Source organism: Paralichthys olivaceus, chromosome 1 (assembly GCF_024713975.1).
Source record: "Paralichthys olivaceus isolate ysfri-2021 chromosome 1, ASM2471397v2, whole genome shotgun sequence".
Taxonomy (NCBI): domain Eukaryota; kingdom Metazoa; phylum Chordata; class Actinopteri; order Pleuronectiformes; family Paralichthyidae; genus Paralichthys; species Paralichthys olivaceus.
In genome coordinates this window covers 23,908,541-23,931,106 of record NC_091093.1, presented here as the reverse complement: position 1 = coordinate 23,931,106, position 22,566 = coordinate 23,908,541, and the positions used below count along the sequence as shown (strand labels likewise).

Sequence of the window (22,566 nt, the reverse complement as noted above, 5' to 3'; positions counted from 1 at the left end):
ATTTGCAGAAGGCGAAGGTGGTGTTGATGGTGGTGGATGAACAGCTGCAGGAGAGGCTTTGTCAGATAGGGATGGCATTAGGTTAAACCATTAGTGTCCCATGGATTATTGTAATCCAGCCTCTCCATCACTTCATGGTTTGGTTGCTCAGTCTACAGTCGGTCTCGTCTGGTTTGAGGCAGGTTGGAAGATGGCTCTCGCCGTGCAGCGTTTCCTGCTCCCCTTGCTTCTTCTGGGCGCTCATGGTACGAATTCTGTCTTTTCACTCTGGTCCTGTGCTGCTGTGTTATGAAAACATGATCTGTGTTTATTCATTTCACAATATTGGATTTAAAATGTGCTAATGTCAGAAAACCTCGGAAACTCCGATCATAAAGGTTTAACTTGGGGTTTGTCTCACTATCCATGTTTGGGGATATAATCTTTGATTATTTCTGTCTGTGTTGGAATCCTCACTGATTGGTGCACAGACTTTGTGTTCTTGAATGGATAACTACTCATCCTAACGATGTGGTTTATTCTCTTTTCTGCACCGGATGTCTGGACATTGTTTTATTTTCTGCTCGGACAGTGTTCGTCTGCATTTACGCTCAAGAGGTACGGAAACAACACAACAACACTGGAAATGTCCTTATATATAATAATTGTACTTGTCAAATAAATATTCAGTGATGAGATATTTGAAGGTTCAGTCTCTGCATCACTGTTTTTGCAGGTATCCATGAATTAATAATTTAAAAAAAAAAAAGGCATTTGTGTATTTTATTTTCTGATGAGATTATTTTGAATAGCATGTATTGAATGTTGTTTGTGTGTGTGTTTTAGACTGGTGTGTCCGAGGCATGGACCAGCAGGTCTTGCAAATGTGACTGTGAAGGAGGAGAAACCCCGACAGAGTTTTCCTCCATTGGGTCTGGCTCCTCCATGGTGCGAGGAGTCGACTGCATGCCAGGTAATAAACAACCTCCAAATACAGTTATGAGAAAAAAAAACTAACACACACACATGATAACCTGTGACTTTCTTTAAAACACACTCATCATTAGTCCAAAATTAATTGTTTTCAAAACAGTACTTATAATGTGGAGCAAAGCTGTGAGCTCACAGACCGAGTGGACGAGGACAAGAATGAGCAACACATCTGCTACTAATAATTATTTTTTATTATCAATATGAATGAATTAATAAATATTCATTTGTTAATAAAATCCAAAGAAAGATAATTTACTATAATATAAGACCAAATAATAAAACATTTTGTGCAATTATTCACATTTTAGAGGCTGACATTTTTTTCGTGACTAATAATTTGAACGAAAATCCTATCAAAAATATTTTCCGGCTAAATTACTGTCACGTCTACATACATGTAGATGTATGGACAGTTTTTATGTGTGTTAAATGGAGGCAGAGACAGAAAGAGGAGGAATCTCTATATGTTCATGTACATGCATGAGTGCATTAGACTCCAGATTTGACGCCACAGGGTGGTCATGCTCCACTGGACATCCTTGGGGATGGTGATGCAGATGGAGCCTCCATCAAGGCTGCATGATGCTCTGAATTTATTATTACAATAATGGAAAATGTTGTTTTTTATCAGGCTCTTGATCTGTATTAAAATGTACTCAAGATGTGAACAATAATACGATTCATGCTGTGGGTCATATTGAAAGATTCTCAAAGAGCAGTCAGTATTAAGCCTGTACATGGATCCAGATGCAACCAAAAACCATCCATCATCTGAATATTGTTTTAGACACCACCTCCATTAGTGGCTTCCTTATAGCGTTATCATATTCATCAGCACATGAAAATCTTTATTTCTGTGATTGCTTTAAGGACCAAGTTTAACATTCCACCAAATTTGTGTGAAATACCTAAACCTGTCTTTGAGATCTTAAACAAAAATGACTCGAGGCACCAAAGATCAAACTTGATCCACGTCAGACTTGAAGAGATGAAGAAGAAGAAGTTAGAGCTGTCGACAGTGAACGAGGTTTTCCCTCAGTGAATCAGTGCACGTCAACTGAGCCACAAATCACATGGCAACCGGAGATGGAGAGTAGACAGAAGTTCTGCAGATATTCATTATCTGGGAGCACGACGCTCAGATTGCAGGGCTGGTAATAGACTGTGCCTATATATCGCACAATCACACAAACCAGTTATTATCCCCACAAGGGAATTGTGATGAGACATGAATAACTCTCCGGTCACATTTCCTCAGTCCGTCCTGGGTCTCACCTTTTGGCTTCAGTGTTTTAGATAATACATTAGATAGGACGAGAGTCACTCACATCACAGTTATGCAAACACTTATCTGCTGACTGACTCACATCCACGCTGCTGTATGCGTTGTAATACTGGGATTAGACAGGATGTGACCCTGTGCCAGATAGGCTTAAGCCCGTAGTAAACAAAAGCGCAGCAGACGGCTTCTACTACAGTTTCACAGCCAGTTTGTCTGTAACTTTACGGGGGAACAACTCACTCATGTGCATCTCTCCCATTCATGATTTTATAAAGTATATTTACTAAGTTGAGAAGGGAGCAGTCTGGTTTTGTTTTCATATGAAGTGAGAGGTCAAGATATGAGAGCAACATGGAGCTAAAGCTGTGGCGAGGAGAGAACACAGCCATCTGTCCACCTGCCGCCCTAATGGACACCACTGATCTCTCACTGTGGAGCATTAAACTGCAGGCTTTTAGGATGGGATTATGTCACACTGGGCTGCTGACTGTCGTGGTGGTGTGTGTGTGTGTGTGTGTGTGTGTGTGTGTGTGTGTGTGGGGATGAGAGTTGGCAGAGGTGAGGATGAAGAGCGAGGAAAGCTCTTCATCTTTCAGAGATGATCAGTGTTGTGCTAAAACAGACGTGTTTGTGTTCTCAGGGTGGTGACCTTGAAATCCAAATCAAAACCTCTATGAACTGAAATAACAAGCACATTAAGTAAACATCTCCTCCTGCAGAGTGTCCGTACCACAAACCTCTGGGCTTCGAGGCCGGATCGGTGAATCCAGACCAGATCACCTGCTCCAACCAGGACCAGTACACCGGCTGGTTCTCCTCATGGCTCCCCAGCAAGGCCCGGCTCAACACCCAGGGTTTCGGGTACGTCCGGGCTGACAGTTGTCCAATTCTTTACATTCACAGAAAGAAACTTTAGATATTGAAAATCTGAAAATCTTTGGAAAACCATTTATATCAACGTGCATTTTTATTCTATGACAGTGAAAACTGAGGTTGTCAAAACATATTTGTTTCCATTTTTAACTTCATATGTTGTTTTCACCAGAGATGGTTGACTGTTCTGAGCCTTTTCCATCTGGGAGCAACCGTGTTAGAGAAAACACATTATGCGAGATGCATTTGTTGAGGTGGACGTGTCAATATGCTCTGAATTAAAACATTAAATAGAAGAGTTCATAAACATACTAAATGAAACTGAGGAATTATGTTCAAAATAAAAGTTACATATTTTTAAGTGTAATGTTTTGAAACCACCAACAGACCTTGTGTTGTGCTTCAGCCTGGAAATGAAATCTACATCCCAGATTTTTCGTTAACTTATAATTTATAATGTATATATTTATTCAAAAAAAGGAAAAGAGTAACCATTGTGAGAATTAAAATGTAAATTAAATCTGCCTTTTGCTGTTGTCTTCCCCATTTTACACTTTAACTGTCAACAAATGCCCGAAAATATCTCAAACCTATGTCTGATAAATTGAAGCCTGACACCTGCTGCCAGTGTAACAGTCAGTTGTGTGTTTTGTCCTGCAGGTGCGCCTGGCTCTCCAAGTTCCAGGACAGCAATCAGTGGCTGCAGATCGACCTGAGGGAGGTGATGGTGGTGTCAGGGATCCTGACTCAGGGCCGCTGTGACGCTGAAGAGTGGATCACCAAGTACAGCGTTCAGTACCGCACGGACGAGAAGCTCAACTGGATCTATTACAAAGACCAGACAGGAAACAACAGGGTCAGTGGAACTCAGCACAACACTGGAGACATGAGGGAGATCTCAGACAACACTGCTGTTAACTTTGATCAAACTAATGATGTATTGGGTTCTCCTGTTAAAGATCATCACAGTGATTGGCCTGATAGCAAAGACATAATGAAATTAACAAGTTATTTTAAAATTTGTGTTAAAGACCACACACTCAAACAAATTTAATATCAGACATGTTTACATTTGAAGATTTGAAATATGTGACTAAAATCTATATTTTCATTTAGAATTTAACAACATATGTCTTTCAGAACAATGTCTTATTCTATCATCTACATTTTTATCTCATGTAGTAAAATCCTGGAATTCAAAATGAAAGTGCTGCAACAGTCAGTTGATCAACTGATTAGTTTATTGAACTAAACATTAAAAAGATATTTCAGTAATTTGCCAAATAGTTGGTGGTTGCCACTTTCTAATGGTTTTAATTGAATCTAGTCTTTTCATAGTTTTTGACAACTGGTCAGACAAAATGATCAGTTTGAAGACATCACAATGACCTTTTGAAAAATTGTGACTGGCATTTTTCAAGTTGTCCATTCAGCTGATGTCGAAATTAATCATCATCCGGACCTCGCCCTTCTCTCTGTCCTCAGGTTTTTTATGGAAACTCTGACCGCTCCTCGTCTGTGCAGAATCTTTTGCGGCCGCCCATCGTGGCGCGCTACATTCGCATCATCCCTCTCGGATGGCACACGCGCATTGCTCTGCGCCTGGAGCTGCTACTGTGCATGAACAAATGCATGTGAACGTCTGCTCCCATCGTTCCCCAAGGCCTTGTCCCAAAACTTCAACTTTACCCATAAAGCCTCATCATCAACGCGTACGACATCCATAGTTTTGACCCCCTTCCTCCAGCTACATGTAGAAAACCCACGTTCAGTTTAAAACCTTTTCAAAATGGGAGGAAAACAGTCGGACTTGTGTGATTTCATTCAAATGTCTGTTTGATATGCTCAATGAGCTTTCATTCTCCTCACTCCTCATTGTCTTTGTGGGACCCGTCTCGCTCAGGGCTTTAATTTGGTGAATTCTCAATAGATTGTTTCATTTTCAATCAAATGGCATAAATTCAAAGCAATAATTAGGCATGATGAGGGAGAGGCAGCGTTGCTATGGAGGTTGTATCCACAGGTCTGAGACGAGCTCCTACAAAACAATTCTTTCCTTCTGTGACAGGTCAATGAATTTGTGTCTTGTTCTCCCTTTATTTAACGATAAACGGGAGTTTTCAGTTCTGCACCTCAGTCAGTTTCTCCACATGTTCCTGGTGATCCTGTGTTTTCCTATTTAACAAATCCCATGAAAAGACCCCAAACCAATAATTAATTACGCTTTCTTAATTGTATTATATCAGCCTGGATTATATTTGTTATTCCCAGTCATTATGAAAACACATCAGTGAGCTGCAGTGACATGTTTCTTCATTACACAGGTGCTGTAGTTTATTTTCAGTCACTAACACGTACGCTGTCGTGCTGCTCTAAATACTGCGAGGCTCAGTGTGCATCAACTCTGTATTAATCTGCAGCTCAAAAAATAATCCCCAGCAAATGTAGTGTTTACGTCTGTTTGACTCGTGTTTGCTGAAAACTAGTCTCCAGCTGTTTCAGGAAATGATTTAGTCTTTTCTTTAAAGCTTTTCATCCTCAGTACAAGTAAGTGGTTTTGGAGCTGAAATCCAGGAAATACTGAGAAAACCATGAACACATTTATTTTTGTCTTCTCATAGGATTTACTGAAAAAAACAAAGTAATACCACATAGATTTTCTTTAAATATGTGTTTTGCTTCCTGTCTTCTCCTTTTTTTGTTTTTAAATCTCAGGCACTTTTTAAAATCAATTACTGTTAGGTGCTATATATATATATATATATATATATATACATATATATATATATAAAAATATCAAGTGATGAGAAATTCACGAATATTCAGACGTGGTTTTGTATCGTGGTTGTTCCTGATTTTGTTTTGTTGCCATTTCATTTAAATTTCCCATGGTGCTTTGAGAGCACACTTTGGGAAATTTCCTCGACTCTGATGATGTGTTCCTTACTGTATCTTTAATTTCCTCTTTCCTCAATTAAATAAAATACTCGTCTCACGTCTGTGTTCGTGTCGCTCTGTGCCACAAAACAAACACACGAGCCCATCAAAAATGTACAGTTGGCTTTTATTATGAGACCCTATAATTTTAAAGTAGAATGGTCAGTATAGATACACTCTATTATTTCTATTTACACCCTGTAAGAAGTGGGGAAAACTGCTAAATGAAATATAAAATAACTGATGTTTTACGAAACACATTCATATTTGTGAACAAAACTGTTTCTTGTGTCAGTTCTCGGCGTGTGTGACTCTCGGGGGGTTGAAGCCTCCATTTCCATCTTAAGAGCTAACGTAAGGCTTCAGGTCACCGGCAAGGCAAGCGTCGTCACCACTGTGTCCCATCAATGATTCAAACAAACCCACACGTTCGCAGTCATTTACAATCATTGGCAATCAGGATTTTTCCATAGTACGCAACACGGGGCACTTTCAGTTTCTTCCCTTTGCGTTTAAGGACAAATTGTAAATAAAATGTATTGCAGAGCGATGTTTAAGTAATTATACGTGAGCACTTCTCAAATCCTTTACTGAGCTATATTTGGCTCCAATTTAACTGCCACTGATTTGGGCCGGCACAATCTGCATCAGTCTGAGGCTCCTTCTCAACGTTATTGCTCTCAATCAGCCAAGTAGTCAATTGTTTCTTTTTTTTGACAGATTCAATTATTTATTTTATCCACGTGTTGAATTTTTGCACAAATGCATCCACCCGTCCTTCTTCCCTTGGTTCCCATCATCTGGGAGCAAAATGTTTCCTGCTTTTTTAATGCTTCCTTAGATGTGGAAGAGGGAAATGAAGGATAATATCTGCGCCGTGTACTTTGCCTAGGCCACAAATAGTGATCTACATGACTCTGCGGGTCAGGAGGCCACAAGTAAATGCTTTTTATGAACAATCGAGTAAAATCATCCCTGATCATGATTATTGATGTTGCAAAGAAAAGTTGCGATGCAAAAACCAAAGTCAGATTCACAAAAAAGGCATTTACAAAAGCAATGTTTTCAAATTAACATAAAAAATATAAATACAACAAAATAAAAAAACATTTCAAGTCTGGTGTTACTTCTTATAACTTTCAACAAAGTCCAATTTCAAGCTTTTTTCTCTTATTTTCTTTTCAATCATCTGATGTTCCCTCAGGTTCATCATGACCTTGAACAATAGCATATTTGACAATTGGGATAATTCAGTATACAAGGAAATATCAGTTAATTTATTAAACTTAGGTTGGATTTAAAATCTTTAAATGTTATTTGTGCAGTATTGTTGTATGGTATTGAGTGTCTTTTCTCTCGTGGCGTATTTCACTATTAGTACAGATAAGTTTAATTGATAAAAAATTCTAAATTCATTCTTAAATCAGGTAATCACTGCGTTTTATTTAGCATTCAACATTAAATACTGTATTTGTTGGCTACTTTTCAGATTCCATTGGTATTAACAGGAGCAAACATGTGACTCAAAATAAAACCACTGATAAATTTGTGAGGATTTTGGAAAACAGAGCAATAAGCTCCACGGCGGATGACACACGTTTGAGGCCTGATTCAGTTTCAGTTAAATTTTTTATGGAATTTGTCACAATAACAAAAGTAAAGAATAGAACCAGACTTTCCCCTGAAGATCTTAAAGGTTGTACGTGAGGTGGTTTTTGCAGAACGCTCTCCCACAATATGAAAACACTGTTAGAGACAAACTTCTCATCAGGGCCGTGTGGTGAATACTTAGTGTTAAGGCTGGAGACAAAACCAACATGGCAGCACGGAGCTAAAATGACAATGACACTGAGAGTGAGAGGTAATGTGATGGGAATGTTTCTGTAAGTTCAGAGTCTAACAGTCTCACTCTGGCTCCTCTGCTACCAAACCCTTTGACAAATAGCCTGATGTGTCGCTTAACTCACAAAGTGATGTCATGAGGGTGATGAGCAGATTATAGATGATTTTTTGTTTTTTTTCACTTTGGGCAAAAAGTCTTTTTCAGTAATTCTTCATATTTTGATGAAAAAAAAAGGTTAAAAATAACATATAAGAAAATCTCTTAATAACATATCAAATCGAACAAAAAAAGACATTCACCATTATTAAATATTCCTTGTGACATATTGTATTATCAACACATAAATATCTATGCATTTCTTCATGTCGAAACTAAAGCTCTTGCAATTACACATTTAATTCTATATTACCTTATAATATTCCCATATAGCCTACATACTGTGTCATTTATAGCTTATATCCTTGAATAAAACAAATAAATATTCAATAAATAATGTTGATACAAATCTTTTGTTTTTGTTCTTATCAAATATCGGAGCTTGAAAAACAGAGCTTGAGTTCATTGGCCACGGTGCGTCGGTGGCTGTCAGATGTGTTGTAGTAGCGTCCTGTGAGCAGGAGATGGCAGCAGAGAGGCCACAGGAGCAGGGTCTCCTTGACGGAAACATCAGATTATTACGTTTGAACCTTGTTCAGTAGAGAGACAATAACGTACAACTGATGCAGGGCTGACTTCCTGTGACGGAGCAGCCCTGTCCTGTCTCCTGGACGCCACCGCTGCCGCTGTCTGTGTTTGGCCGGTCAGCGTCTGGTCTGTGTAGGTTTCAGATACTGTGTTTCTGAATGAGGACTTGATCCAGTGAAATAGGCTTCATGTAAACTTTTACTACAGTACCACGATGTCTGCATTGACAGATGCTTTTCAGGATGGAGCTATATTAGAGGTGGTGTGGTTTGGGAGGGTTTCTTTTTTAAAGCGCAGTCTCCTTCAGGTCGTTGAGGTTTGGCATCCTGTTACGGGAGGCTCGGGTAAACGTGGGTCCATTCTGCCCCGGTTTGATGCCCAACTGTTCCGGGGTGAACTGAGCGCCCTCCGCCCGCTGTAAAGCAGACACGTGCCAGCTGGACTCGATCTGTCCGGGGAGGGGGTAGCTGGGCTTGCGGCTCTTGGCCTGGGAGGTGCTGCTCACCCCGGAGTGCCCCCTGCTCTCCACGTGCCCTCGACCCTCGGGGTAGCCCGCTTTGGAGGAGGGCTGAGGCGGGTTGGAGAGGGGGGCTTGGAAGCGCAGGTCTTGAGGAGGAGGAGGAGGCTGTCCTTGATTTGAAGAAGAGGGGGACAGATGAAGGAGCCTGCGGAGGGACTTGAGTGGCTGGCTCTGGGAGGAGAGAAATCATTGTTGTGATTCCTACAGGTTTTTTGCAACAATTTAGATTTTTTAAACTGTTGCAAGGGCGGCAAGGTGGTGTGATAAAAAGGTTCCTCAGTGTGAATCTCACAATTTTCTCAAGCTACTACAGCTTCCTTCTACACTCTGCTTATCCTTTCAGAATCCTGAGGGGCTGGAGCCAATCCCAGCTGACACAGGGTGAGAGGCGGGGTACAGGTCACCATCGTCACAAGGCAGACATACAGAGACAAATAACTATTCACTCTCACATTCACATCTACAATCACTTTAGAATCTCAAATTAACCTCACACAGATTTCTTGTCTTTGGACTGTGGGAGGAAGCCAGAGAAAACCCACGCAGATAAAACAAACTAGGATTCAAACCAAGAACCTCCTTGGTGTGTGGCGACAGTGCTCACCACTGCTCCACCCTGCCGCCCTCAATTTCCACATTCTGCGTGTGATGAAACCATTGTAATCGAGGACATTTTGTTGTAAGACTTCTACGTACCTGTGAGTGCGAGTCCACTGGTTTCTCTTGTGGCCAATCACTGACTCTCTCTCTCTCCCTCCCTCTCTCTCTCTCCCTTTCTCTCTCTCTTTCTCTCTCACGTTCTCTCTCTCTCTCTCGGTCTCGGTCCCGGCTCTGTTCCCGCTCTCGGTCCCTGTCGCGGGATCTCTCGCGGTTTTTCCGTCGGCTGCTGTGATGAGAGGAGGACTTGGAGCCCCTCTGCAGCGACAGGTGTTCCTGTCCGATACCGGTGACCTAACATTGCAGAAACAAAACACGGGAACATGATTAGTTACTTATTTGAAGTAAATGTTATTCTCTCGTCTTTGAGTTTTCATCACACAACATGTCTCACTCAAATCACATCTCAAATCCTGGTGAGGTTCCTCATGCATCCCTCTGGCAGGACCGGACAAAGCACAAGGACTTGGTGATGGTGATTAGTGATGATGTTTTGTTCTCCCATGTCAAAGTGTGGTATGACAAACTATTATTCTCATTATCAATCAATATTTTGCTGGTTTTCTGATCAAGAAGTTAAGTGGACATCTTCTTTTTTCTCATCAACAAAGATTCAATTTATTCTAAAGGAAAAAAGGAAAAATTCATTTTGCAAAGCTAAAACTAACAAATATGTTTCTTTCATTTTTCTTGAGAACTGATTTAAAGCAACACAATGTGACTTCAAGTATCACTATGTAACTGAGCAACAGCGCCCTCTGCAGCAACAGGTGGTTAATTCTTCCTGAGTGGGGCTGTGGAGTTCCTCTCACTGAACCGAAACTAATGATTACCCATGATCCCTAGCTTCCAGAACCAGAAGAGCTGCAGCTGTAACAAATCAACCAAACTCTGTTTAGACTCAAGTGTTTCATATTTGTAGTTTCCTGGGTGAGTGTGGAAATACAAGCTGTCTTTTTTTTAAACTGATCTACAGCTCAGTATAACTCTTGAACTTAGAGGAACTGATTCGGACAAATGCAGCTGAGGCTATCAGTCAGTTCCACACTTCTCACAGGAGGATCACCAGACGATCAGGGTGAGGGGTGGAAATGAAAGCGAGAACCTATTCCACGTCAGCGTGACATCAAAGTCATTTCGAAGCTGCTGTTTTAAGGTGGAACAGTTTCATAGTGTTGCTTTAAAGGATGAATCAGTTATGAATTAAATAAGAAGAGGAACTTAAGAGATGCTTGGTGGACTGAGTCCCATCAGTTTTCAGTATTTGTGCTAAGCTAGGCTAACCAGGCTACAGCGTCATATGTAATGGACAGACATGGGACCCTCTTGGGAAACTCTAAGAAAGAGAGGGAAGAAGCACACTGAAAAAAAAATCCTGAACTACTCTCTTAATCATCTCTTGTTTCAATGCTTGTATACAGCACAGAATGAAAATGTCTGTAGCTTGAGTTTGAACACGTGTTGGTTTGTGAGCTTATAGACGTGATACAGTGATATAATTGAAAGGGATGAGTCTGGACGTGCAGATGTGTCGGCCTCACAAACAGCACACACTGAGATATACGTCTCTTGTGACGCAGCGTGGATGCACTGGACATACATTATAGCAAGACAAAATGGACGCACAGACTGCGTGCAGCATTCGCCTCAAAACACATTTGAAATCCTTTCAACTCGGAATGTGTCTCGGTCGATCAATCGCGAAGAGTGAGAGGATTTCAAATCGGCTCGTTGTGGTGTGTGTGCGGAGTGAGTTCGCATGCAGCTGTAGAGTTGAGGTTAGATTACTGGTGAGGCTGGGTAGGGCGCAGTAGGCTGGTGTTGTACCATGGGCGAGGCGACTACAGGTAGGACTTTGACAGCTGAGTTGTGCTTTAAGCTATTCTTAGAGCTAAAGAGGGGGAAAAGACTTTTCCTGATGCTGGGGTTCCTCCCGTCCTCCATGTCCGTCTGTGAAGCAGAAGATGCACAGCCACAACTCTCAACACAAACCTTGGACATAAACACAACAACAACTACAGCACCTGACCTTCATCCAGTTAAAGAAAAAACAATAACTACAGAAACAGAGAAAATAAATCAGTAACAGCATATATATTAATATCAGTTAAGATAAACAGGGATGAGAACAAATTGAGACCAGCATTGAAGAATAATCCTGTTTAATTACACCATGGACCTCATTTCGGTTTGTCTGTCTATGAGCATGAAAGTGCAAAAAAAACTCTTGAACTGATTTTCTTGGTGGAAGAGTATTTTAGGACAATATGCAATTACTGTACAGTAAAAAGTCTTCCTTTACACTTAATTAGAGAATGGATATTCAGTAGTTTAGCAGTAAAAAAAATATTAAAGTATAAAAAATAATGTTGAAAGTTATGTTAACTGTGTTTCCTGGTCGGCTGCACTTCATTGTAGAAATCAACCTGGTGAGTCCAGTGTTATTATTTCCAGTGGACTGTATTTGAAGATGGATGATGTGTCTCCACTTCCTCCCACTAGCTTTTTGAAGCCAAAAAACCTGGATACAAACGCTGCCATCTTGCACATTTGGAGCCAGAGAGCGTGCAGTCGTGATCACAGTGAGGAGCAACAGTATTTATCACGTTCCACCCTGTTTTTATATTATAAAATAACTATTTAAAACCAAATTACTGGGGGAAAAACTTGAATATTCATCAGTGTGATAAGAACTAGTTTTTAGTTCAGTTCATGTTTTATCCACTTACATGGAGGAGGCGGGGTTTATGACCTATACCGTGTGTAATCGAGACACTGTCACGCTGTCCATCTTTAGATATAGTCTTTCTATTACCGATAGGAATGAAGGTAGAAACCATAGAAATAAGACCCATGAAGTCGTAAAGCAGAATCCCCCTTTAACGTGCTTGGTGGTGGTGATCAGTAAATAAAAAACTTTCAGTGTTGAGTATATGTAACAATAACGACACAAGATACTTATGCTGCAGAAAATCACTGTCAGATGTACTGGTCTAAAAAAAGCCTTCAAAATGAAATATAAATATACGATGTAGAAGTAAAAAAAAAAGAAATGGATCCAAAGGAAATATTTTTATATGCGCTAAATAAATGACAGGTGAAGACTTAAGTGATCTTACTATTTGTGTCTTCTTCTTCTTCTTTTTAATGGCTCTGAAGAAGCCTTGTTTTTCCTTCTCTTTGACGGGCTCCGGAGGGTTCATGACCATCGCCTCTGCGGTGCTCCTGCGAGGCAAATGTGGAAAATCGTCAAGTGACTCATGTTTGTAATTACAAGCTCAGGATTAAACGGTGACTTCGTTTCAGGTGTATATTACATCAGAGGTAACTGCTAGATGGATCATGTCACGAATAGAAGACGTATAGTATGAGAAAAGTCACGGGTCCTAGAATAACACAAGCAGCACCATGTGAGACCCGTAAATGATGTTTGAATTATTCTCACTTTAAGATTTCAGTTTTAAATCCAATAATAACTTTTCAAATGATTCACTTTCCAGCACAGTGAGAGACAAAATATGCAATTTTATATAAGATGTGCGCTTTAATGGTTTATCAATAAACACTGCAAACATTGCTTCTTCTTCAACTGTCAACAAAAGGAACTAGAAATACTGCCCTGTGGTTGTATGCCCCCGATCCAAAGGTCAAAAACATGTTTTGTGAGGCCAACCTTCAACCCTTGGTGACCAAATTCTAATCACTGCATCTGTGAGTCCAAGGGAACGTTTGTGCCAGTGTTGAAAATAATCTCTCCAGGTGTTCCTGAGATATCGCGTTCACAAGACGTGTGAATGGGCTACACCACAAAATGTGATTTGTGAGGTAACAGTGTCACAAAAATGAAAATAAGAATTGAACCATTTAATCTCAGTAATTTAGAGACTGTGACGTCTTTACAGCAGCAACACAAAATCATTTTTAGAGAATCTATGTTTAGTTTGTGTGCTGGGAAAATGTATTTGTCATGTTTTACAAAATAAAGTTTGGACCCTTGACAGCCGAAGTTGAACCAGTTACATCGAGAAAAAAACTCACCAGTCAAAAGCCGTCTGGCGTTTGGAGTGGTTGCCCATGACGACAGGGTCTCCGGGTACAACAGGGACGACTGGCCCTCGACTCTGGACAACGCCGTCGTGGAAAGAGGAGGAATTGTCTGGTCTTGGGGAAGGAACTGAAAAGAAACAAATTCTCTGTTTTTCTCTGTTTGACTGTGTCACCACCAGCAGGATGACATCTGTTTGTTTTACTGAAATAACTGTTTCGTGGACTGTCACTAAATTCGGTGCAGCCATCTGTGAACCCTCAGATGAAATGTAATAAATTCATAATCTGCTGACTTTTCCTCTCGGGCTGTCACGGGGTCAAAGTTTCCCTTATCCAAAACTTCTATGATTGGTAGCAAACTGAATTGTGTCTTTTGTCTTCTGTATTATTCTCTTATATGTGTATTTTCATGTTCTATCTTATTTTATTTATTTTAAAGATCCCATATATATATGTATCATTTAACAGCCCTAAAACCTTCTTAATGTATATATTGTGCTAATGAATGCTAAATAAAGGGCTCTAAAGTAAAGTGTTATGTCTGCAGATGCCTGTTTCTTACCTCGGTAGAAGCTGCCGACTCTCCGCGGCATGGACTCAGTGAAGATCATCCGGTTCTCCTTGGAAGAACCTCCATCTTCAACATGAGGGTCGTGGTACATACCCACCTAAGAAGCACACAGACAAGGTTCCTCGGTACCCGCAGCTTTGTGATTGGTCATCTCATCTAATCACTGATCATTAGCTGTCACATTCTTTACAGCCTCACATCACAACACATTCCAGCTTTTCAGTGAGGTTACATTTATACCAGCGACAACGTGCAGTGAAGCTGTTGAACCTGAGCAGAAACAGAAAGAAACCGCTGTGGAAACCAGCGGTCAGGAGAACTACTGTCAGTGTGCGGTGAACGTGTGGCAGGGAGGAGTTCAGGGGGTCGGACCTCGTTTTTAGAGCGCTGCGTATGAAAAGCAGCAGTGTTGTCCCTCGCAGAGTCTTTGATGGGGGCACAAGGGTGGCTCATGTCTTTAGGGGACGGCTCACTCTGTTGAGAAGACGGACAGACGCAGCGTGAAGCAGTGGCAATGAAAATGTGAGACACTGACACAAACACACACACCATCTCATTGTAAAACACCCACACTCACACAGTAAAGACAAAATTCACCCTCTGTCACGTTGTTCGATATTTTGAATAAGAGACATTATTATTTCTGTGTGTTCACATTGTTCATCAACCTGCCTCTTTCTCTTCCTCCCCTTCTTCAGTGTTTTCACACATTTTCTGGAATCATTTACAATCCCATGAAAATGATTGAATTCTGATGTAGGTAAAAACTGAAAGTGGCAATAATACATTTTTCAAAACTGGTGGCAGCAGTGCATTATGGTCTCTTGAGGCTTCTGTACTGTTGGCTGAGAAATCATCACGTTTAAAAATTAAGAAATAATCTCCATCACTCTCCGGCTGGCTGCACTGTTAACTCTGTATTTATCACATCTTGCTTCAATTTTGTTCTTCACTCCATCACTTTTAAACTTTGTTTATTTTATTTTATGATCCACTTTTAATTTGTAAAACCACAAATTTCATATTGTAGTTATTCATTTACCTGTTGATTTACATTTTTTCTTTAGTTTAAAAAGCATCTCAATCCTCCTTTAAAAAATCACATCTCAAATGGAACTTTTGTTTTGTACAGTGATAGTTTCAGTATTTTAGGGTGAATGTTTCTTTAACTACTCCACACTCTCAGGACGTGTGTGCCACTAACCCTCGTCATGTCATCGGTGCAGTCCTCTCTCGATGAGCTCACTGAGTGTCCGGTGAGGGTGGTGCGGTGCTGCAGCTGTGGGGAGAGGAGCTGCAGGCTGCTGGCTCTTGTCGGTATCACCTGCCCCGGAGCAGGCAAGCCCGCCATCCCACTCTCGACGCCGTGGGGCCGGTGGCGCTCCCTCCTCACGTACATGGAGTGGCGTTGGGGCCGCTGCTGAGAGGAGAAGGGGGAGGTGTAGCCCAGGCCGTAATGATAAGACTCGTGTGGGGAAGGCAGAGTGTGAGTGGAGGGCATCCCCGCTCCTCCTGGGTCTAAGAGCTCCGGAGCGCCGACATCCTCTGGAGAAGAGAGGAGAGATTTGAATTCACCTTTGAATCTATAAACTTTTTTTTGTGTGTATCTAAGATCTTCATATTGCTTTTTTGTCCAACAAAAACTAAAAAATATTAAATCTAAAACCATATTAGAAATATTAAAACAGCAAACCTCACCTCTGGTACAAACTGAACTCGTACACCTACCTGGTGTTAAAGGCTTATGTCTGGATTTGTGTCTGGAGGACGAGTCCAGCGTGCTGCTCTCCATGCGGACATTGCCGCTGCTACGAGAGGCAGGGCTGTGCCCGGATCGATCGCTGTGTCGGGCTGAGGGGCTGCCGGGCGGCCCCTGAGGACCTGAAGGGGCATTGAGGTCTAAGCAGCTGGCAGGGAAGAAGCGGGCACTGGGTCCTACTCCCGCTGTTGTGTTGGAGTTTGGGTCGTCTGGGTGGAGCCGACCATCGCTGAGGTTCCCAACAGATTTGGCATCGCTCAGCGCGCTGTGGCTCTTGGACAGGCTGAGATAAGATGCTGAACTTTTAGACGAGGAGGACATGGATCCGTGGGCAGAGTCGGCCATACTGTGGGAGTGTCGGCCATGTTGTTTCTCCGCTCCAGACTGCAGTGTGTTTGTCTTGCCATCCAAGAAGGTGTGGCGGCCGACCTGCTGCTGCTGCTGCTGCTGCTGCTGCTGCTGCTGAGAGCGAGACGAGCTGGGTTTGCTGTGGCCGTACTTTCCACCGTGCCCCTGGTCTGGCAGCTTTGGGGAGGGTCCCAAGCTGAAATCAAACTCAGTCTTTCCTTTAACTTCTTTGGGACTGAGGAGGTGTGGCAGGTTGTTGTTAGCCAGGTCTTTGTTGGATGAGGCAGAGCGATTGAGGGTCTGGGACATGTACTGGACCTTGGAGTGGAGTGTAGGACTCAAACTGGACGGGGCCGGTTTGTTGCCATTCAGGAAACTCTCATTGCCGAGGTGATGGAGGTCCCCGTGGCGAGGGAGGCTGGAGCACTCTTTACTGTTGGAGCGACGGCTTGAGCTCTTAGTGTGACTCCTGGAGGAGCAGTGGGAGGAAATTAGATAATACACTTGGGAGAGTTTGGACATCTGTCCTTGGACTGGTTACTATTTACACTTCCCCCAATAAACAAAAGACCTAGTCATCCTAGCCCTGGTATTTACCAAGAGGAAATTCAAAATGATCATAGCTAAATCACTGTAGTTGGAAGCTGTGACATGAAGAAATTCCCTATAGGCAGACTTGATATATCATGTTTCAAAAGGCCAAAAATATGTTTTGTGAGGCCACGAAGCTGAGGTCACAGTGAACTAAATCAAAATCAAATCAGGTCATCCATGAGTCAAGTGAATGCTTGTGCCAGATGTAATGAAATTCTATATGGTTGTTCCATGTAAGGTCATCTTGACCTTGACGTTTGAACTTTGAACATCAGTTCATCTGTGAGCACACATGAATAATTCTACCCATATTTCAAGACATTCCCTCAAGTGTTCCTGAGATAATGTATCAAAAGACCAGAAATGTGCTTTGTGAAGTCACAGCTTTAACCTTTCACAACTACATTTCGATCAGTTCATCTGTGAGTCGCAGTGAACATTTGGAGAAATTCACTCAGGGCGTTCACAAGAATGAGAGGGACGGACATTCTGAAAACATAATGCCTCTGACCACTGGTTGTTTCCCACATGGAGGCATTAAAAAACAAATCATATCATTATAAAACCATATTCACACAGTGTATCATCTTTCCATATCATTCAGCCCTGGTTTACTGAGATGGATTTAAATTGAGATCACTGCAGATGCAAGCTGTCATATTAACTAAAAATAAAGGAATTCAGTCCAACCTGGTGGGGACTGTGTTCTCTCCATGATGGTGTGTTTTCCTCTTGGAGGAGCGCGGCGGGTTGGGAGATGCAGGAGGAGGCCTCTCTCTCTCCACCTGCCTCAGAGGCTGGAAGGCCGGATGGTTCAAACTCTGCTCCGTCAGAAAACGCTCGGTGGGGTTTAGCAGAAGCAGGTTCTGAAGAGAAAAGACACAAACAGGGAAGGAAACTGTTTTAGTGGCACGTGTTTATGTTTTTTTTAATATATATTAATAATTTACAAAGGTTTAAAGGTTTACTATGGACAGATTAGCTGGAGCTCTGTACTTCTTTGTATTTTACCTTCATCAGATCCAACATCAGACCACTCAAGATGCCTTGGTACCTTCTCTCCAGAGTCTGAGGATGAGTAACTGAGGGAAACTGGCACACACACACACACACACACACACACACACACACACACACACACACACACACACACACACACACACACTTAAAATTCAAAATGAACTTGTTTTGCACTTTAAAATTACTATTAGGATTTCCAACATACAGTAGATGTTTGTGCCAGTAAACGCAACACACATCTGATTGAAAATCTATCACTGGCTCACACTAAACAATTTACAAAACACACACACACAGACACACACACGCAAAGTCTAGTTTGGCCGTCTGGGACATTTTCTCTTGCTGCTAAACTGAACACCAAACACCTAGCTCATGAGTCACAGCAATCCACTCAGTCATGGTGCTGGGAACGCTGCCACAACAGAGAGAGAGAGAGAAGGAAAGAAGGACACAAAGCTGGAGAGAGAAGGAGAGGAGGTAAAACAGAGGAGGAGGAGGAGTAGAGAGACGAAGACAAGGCAGAGAAAAGAAAAACACAAGCGATAACAGAGAGGATAGAAGAACGTACTTACCCTGATTCCATGAAATCGAGGGTTGTTGTAGAAGAGTTTCATTTGCTCTGCAGGGAGCGGACCCAAAACCTTCTGGATGGTGAAGAGCTGGAGATAAAATGGAGCATCATAGTTAAGCACGACATTAGAACTGACTGCATCCGTTCCCAGACAAAACTCTACTTCAGTGATATTTGTAACGATGGAAAAATTATTTTAATGATGCCCCGTTCATAATGCACACCTCGAGGCGAGTCTGACAGAAGGAATAAATAAATCAATAAACTCATGGTGGCTGAATGTTTACTTACATTTTGCTCATTGCTAAATTAAACAGTCAATTGGTTTTGGGGGTTTTTTGCCTTGAAAGGACAGAAAACTAATTAAAAAGCAAGTTAAAACTCAAAAAAGATTATTTTAAAAACATGATGTAAATAAATGCTTCCAATCCTCAGAGGTGAGAAGACCTACAGTTATTTGACAACTTATAACTCATATCATTACTCTTATTTAACGCTATTAAAATGTTTAATCCGCTACTTGTTTTATTACCAACCTGATCAATCTCACTTTCCCCAGGAAACAAGGGCTGTCCATCACTCAGCTCCCCGAGGATACACCCCACCGACCACATGTCCACGGCTTTTCCATAGGGAGCCCTGGGATGGACAGAAAGAGACGAAGAGACAAAATATCAACAGTGATGCTACACGATAATGGCTGTGGTGAAAATGAAACCACCAGGTTAAAAGGAAACCACAATGAAAATGATGGTAAAGGTCAGGACATTATCAGTGGTGGTGCTGCAATATAGAATAAAACAATAGATGCTGTATTTCTCATCAGAAAGATGGTCATTTCTGAGGGAACGGAGCTGAGGAGTCTGGTGAGAAATGGCGAGAGATCTGGCAGCAGAGAAGCAGAGGAGCAGTGGTGTTGGAGGGAGAGAGTATTTGAGTGGGTGGCATTCAAACGCTGTCTCAATAAATGTTCCAGGGCATTTACTAAATCAGGCTACAGCAGCGAGGCTACATGACGTTCAGCTGTCTCCAAGCGAGAATGGACATTTAGCAGCGAACTCAACATAAGCATTGAAAACAAGTGAGAATCTCAGGATGCAGTGAACACGTTCATGTCAGACGTCTGAAGCAGGTGAATCATCGACACTCGTTTGATGTGAAATCACACAATGAGGATGAAAACACACAAATTACACTAAGTACTTTCTGGGACTAGTAACACAAGTACAAAATGAATGTATCTCTTTCTAAATACTTTAATAGAGGAAAACAAACAGTACTTTATTTAACCCTTTTGTTATACTATGCTAGTACTCCATTACTTAACCTTTTAACTTTTTATTATTATTATTGAATTTAACTTGACTTCCTTATTGTTAAGTGACAGAAAATCAGTTATCCGGTATTTTAATAAAAGTTAAATCAATAAAAAAAACACTGACTCACCCCAGCAGCAGCTCAGGCGAGCGGTACCACCTCGTGGCCACATACTCTGTGTAGTTGGCGTCAGTTCCCTCCGACAGGTTACGAGCAAAACCTGAGCCAGAGCAATAAAAACATCACATAGACCTGATACTGAACATTATTGTCTGAATATTATGACTGAGATAATAACAGACAATCAACAGTCCTTCATGTAAAGCTATAAATGGCTAATTGGTGAGAATAAAGTTCAATCAAAAGTCAGATCAATTTGACAGCTACAATAACAGCATGTGACCAGACTCGCACTAGTTATGTCACTGCAGGCGGGTTGAGAATTCAGATAACTGGTGGATAGTGAGTTCATTTTAATCACAATAAACAGAACAACAGCTCTAACAGTGAATAACACAAGTCTCACCCCAGCTGACTCAGTGGGGTCACATTAGCCAATTATGCAAAGAGAAGTGACGGTTTGATTTTGAAGAAGAAGAACCATCTGAATATGAACTAAACACAAAACTATTCTGTATCAATACAATTCAGTCATATTTGTAGTTATATATATTTACTTTGAAGTAGGTTTCCTGTTGTGGAATAATTCTTATAACGACCACCAGAGTTCATGTTATACTGCTGCTCAGCTCCTTCCCGCTGACAGAACTGATCTTTCTAACAAGCTGCTTACAAGGTAACAAATTAGAGTTCCAAAGAATTCAAACAGGCCAAAATGAAATCACAGATTGAAAAATGATTTCACAGCATCCCAACAAATCCACACATGCAGGAGAACGTCAAAGTAAATCACAAGTAAAAGTTCAGTTGAGTCCTTTGAGCAAATTCCTTCATTTTTACAACTCGATGTGAACATGTGGAGCCGTTAAGATCGTAAACCAAACACTCACCGAAGTCACAGAGTTTGAGAACATCCTCAGAGCTGATGAGGAGGTTCTCAGGTTTGATATCTGCAACAGAGACACAAACGAAAGCTTGTTAAAGCAACACTATGTCACTTTTACTGAGCAACATCGCCCTCCACAGACAAAAAACAAAGCATGTCAATCTCTTGAGCGGATATTACCCATGATCCCTTTTCATGAATTTGTGGAAAATCACGTAAAATATATGACTGCCTTTATCCTTTAAATATTCACTTTTTGTTTAACTGAAAATTGTATTCTCTCAAATGACCAGCAGAGGACGACTCTAATCGCTAAGTCAGTGGACTCAAATTTCAAGGTTCAAGTTTTCTATAATACAGCATGATGTAAATCATGTTTCTATTTAAAGTCCATTAGACGATAAAGCACGGGATGCATTTAGGCGTGGATATTGTGTGAATGACAACTCGCATCATCCAATGGATGCAGGTCGCAGGTATAGGTGGGTGTGCAAGTCCTCGAGCTCTCCTCCAAATATAGTCTCTTCTGGTTATAAAAAACCAAGATGGCGCTGGCCAACATGCCAGATGCCAGGCTTCGACCCTGCATTTCACAAACCACTGGGTGTTTGGGATATTTTTTGCAGTACAGGAAGATAAAGACAGGAAAGAAGAATACACTTCTCACCTCTGTGTACTATCTCATTCTTGTGACACCAGTTGATGGCTTTGATGAGCTGGTAGATGTAGCTGCGGACTTTGTCTGGCGCTGCTCCGTTGGGCAGTTCTTCTAAGAGCTCCAGCATGTTCTGCAAAGCAACGACAATTTCACCTCTAAAGAGCGAGACAGGATGTGTGGTGCAGCTTCAGCTACTTGAAATGTTGAAAGTGTGCTTTCGTTTTCAAGTATTTCCTAAATCATCCTCAGAGTGGGGGATTCCTCTCCCTGGTCTTGGTGTTTTAACCCTGACAGGGCATCGAGTGGGGACACCTTTGCTAAAATGATTCGAGTACAGCATGAAAATAAAGCCTGTCATGAAATAAACACTTGGCTGGATACCCTGGCAACACAGTGGGGAATACCATTATTCACCAACAGCATAGTTCATATGTTGCCATGGTGATGCTTTTTTATGTTTAACTGAGCAGCCTCACCGTCCTGAAACTTAGAGTCGATACAGCAGAATAGCAATGTGAGAATGAATGTGTGCACAGTGAAATAAAAACGATAGCGTCGTTCAGCTGACCCTCTCCACATATTCAAAGACCAGGTAGAGTTTCCCCCTCCTGCGAAAGGCCTCCTTGAGTTCCACAATGTTGTCCTGCTTCAGTGTCCGAAGCATCTTCAGCTCCCGAAGAGTCGTCTCCTTGACCTCCTCATTTTCTGTACGCAAATCAAAGAGACAGCGGTGATACGGCTGTTCGCCTCCTCCTCCTCTCCCTCCTCCTTCTCTCCCTCCTCCTCCTCTCCCTTCACTCACCTTCACTGTCTTTGAACTTCTTAATGGCCACCAGCTCATTGGTTTCCTGCGGAGATGTGAGAACGTGATTTGGGTTAAGACAAAAGAAAACAACTTACAGTG

The 22,566-nt window shown here is 41.6% G+C and overlaps 2 protein-coding genes across 4 annotated transcripts in view; one reads left to right on the top strand and one right to left on the bottom strand.

Moving 5' to 3' along the window:
- Positions 1-32: 32 nt before the first annotated feature.
- rs1a (retinoschisin 1a) lies at positions 33-6,122 on the top strand. The gene is made up of 6 exons (XM_020079871.2): positions 33-245; positions 572-597; positions 826-952; positions 2,974-3,115; positions 3,788-3,983; positions 4,613-6,122. Exons 1-6 carry the CDS (start codon positions 101-103, stop codon positions 4,763-4,765), a joined length of 789 nt encoding a protein of 262 aa, XP_019935430.2. The 5' UTR covers positions 33-100; the 3' UTR covers positions 4,766-6,122.
- Positions 6,123-6,172: 50 nt separating this feature from the next.
- Positions 6,173-22,566, bottom strand: part of cdkl5 (cyclin dependent kinase like 5) — a 28,998-nt gene continuing 12,604 nt past the window's right edge. For 2 of the 3 annotated variants that reach the window (XM_020079706.2, XM_069525791.1), the window contains exons 4-21: positions 22,465-22,510; positions 22,231-22,367; positions 21,672-21,792; positions 21,009-21,068; positions 20,128-20,218; positions 19,218-19,320; positions 18,683-18,769; positions 18,099-18,179; positions 17,778-17,953; positions 16,115-16,962; positions 15,591-15,931; positions 14,759-14,860; positions 14,378-14,483; positions 13,807-13,942; positions 12,888-12,993; positions 11,557-11,718; positions 9,808-10,062; positions 6,173-9,282 (exon numbers count right to left, since the gene is read on the bottom strand). In XM_020079706.2, the coding sequence (XP_019935265.1) occupies positions 8,878-9,282; positions 9,808-10,062; positions 11,557-11,718; positions 12,888-12,993; positions 13,807-13,942; positions 14,378-14,483; positions 14,759-14,860; positions 15,591-15,931; positions 16,115-16,962; positions 17,778-17,953; positions 18,099-18,179; positions 18,683-18,769; positions 19,218-19,320; positions 20,128-20,218; positions 21,009-21,068; positions 21,672-21,792; positions 22,231-22,367; positions 22,465-22,510 (3,363 nt within the window). In that variant the 3' untranslated portion in view covers positions 6,173-8,877. The remainder of the gene's footprint in view (positions 9,283-9,807; positions 10,063-11,556; positions 11,719-12,887; positions 12,994-13,806; positions 13,943-14,377; positions 14,484-14,758; positions 14,861-15,590; positions 15,932-16,114; positions 16,963-17,777; positions 17,954-18,098; positions 18,180-18,682; positions 18,770-19,217; positions 19,321-20,127; positions 20,219-21,008; positions 21,069-21,671; positions 21,793-22,230; positions 22,368-22,464; positions 22,511-22,566) is intronic. The other variant, XM_069525792.1, reaches the window with a different exon arrangement.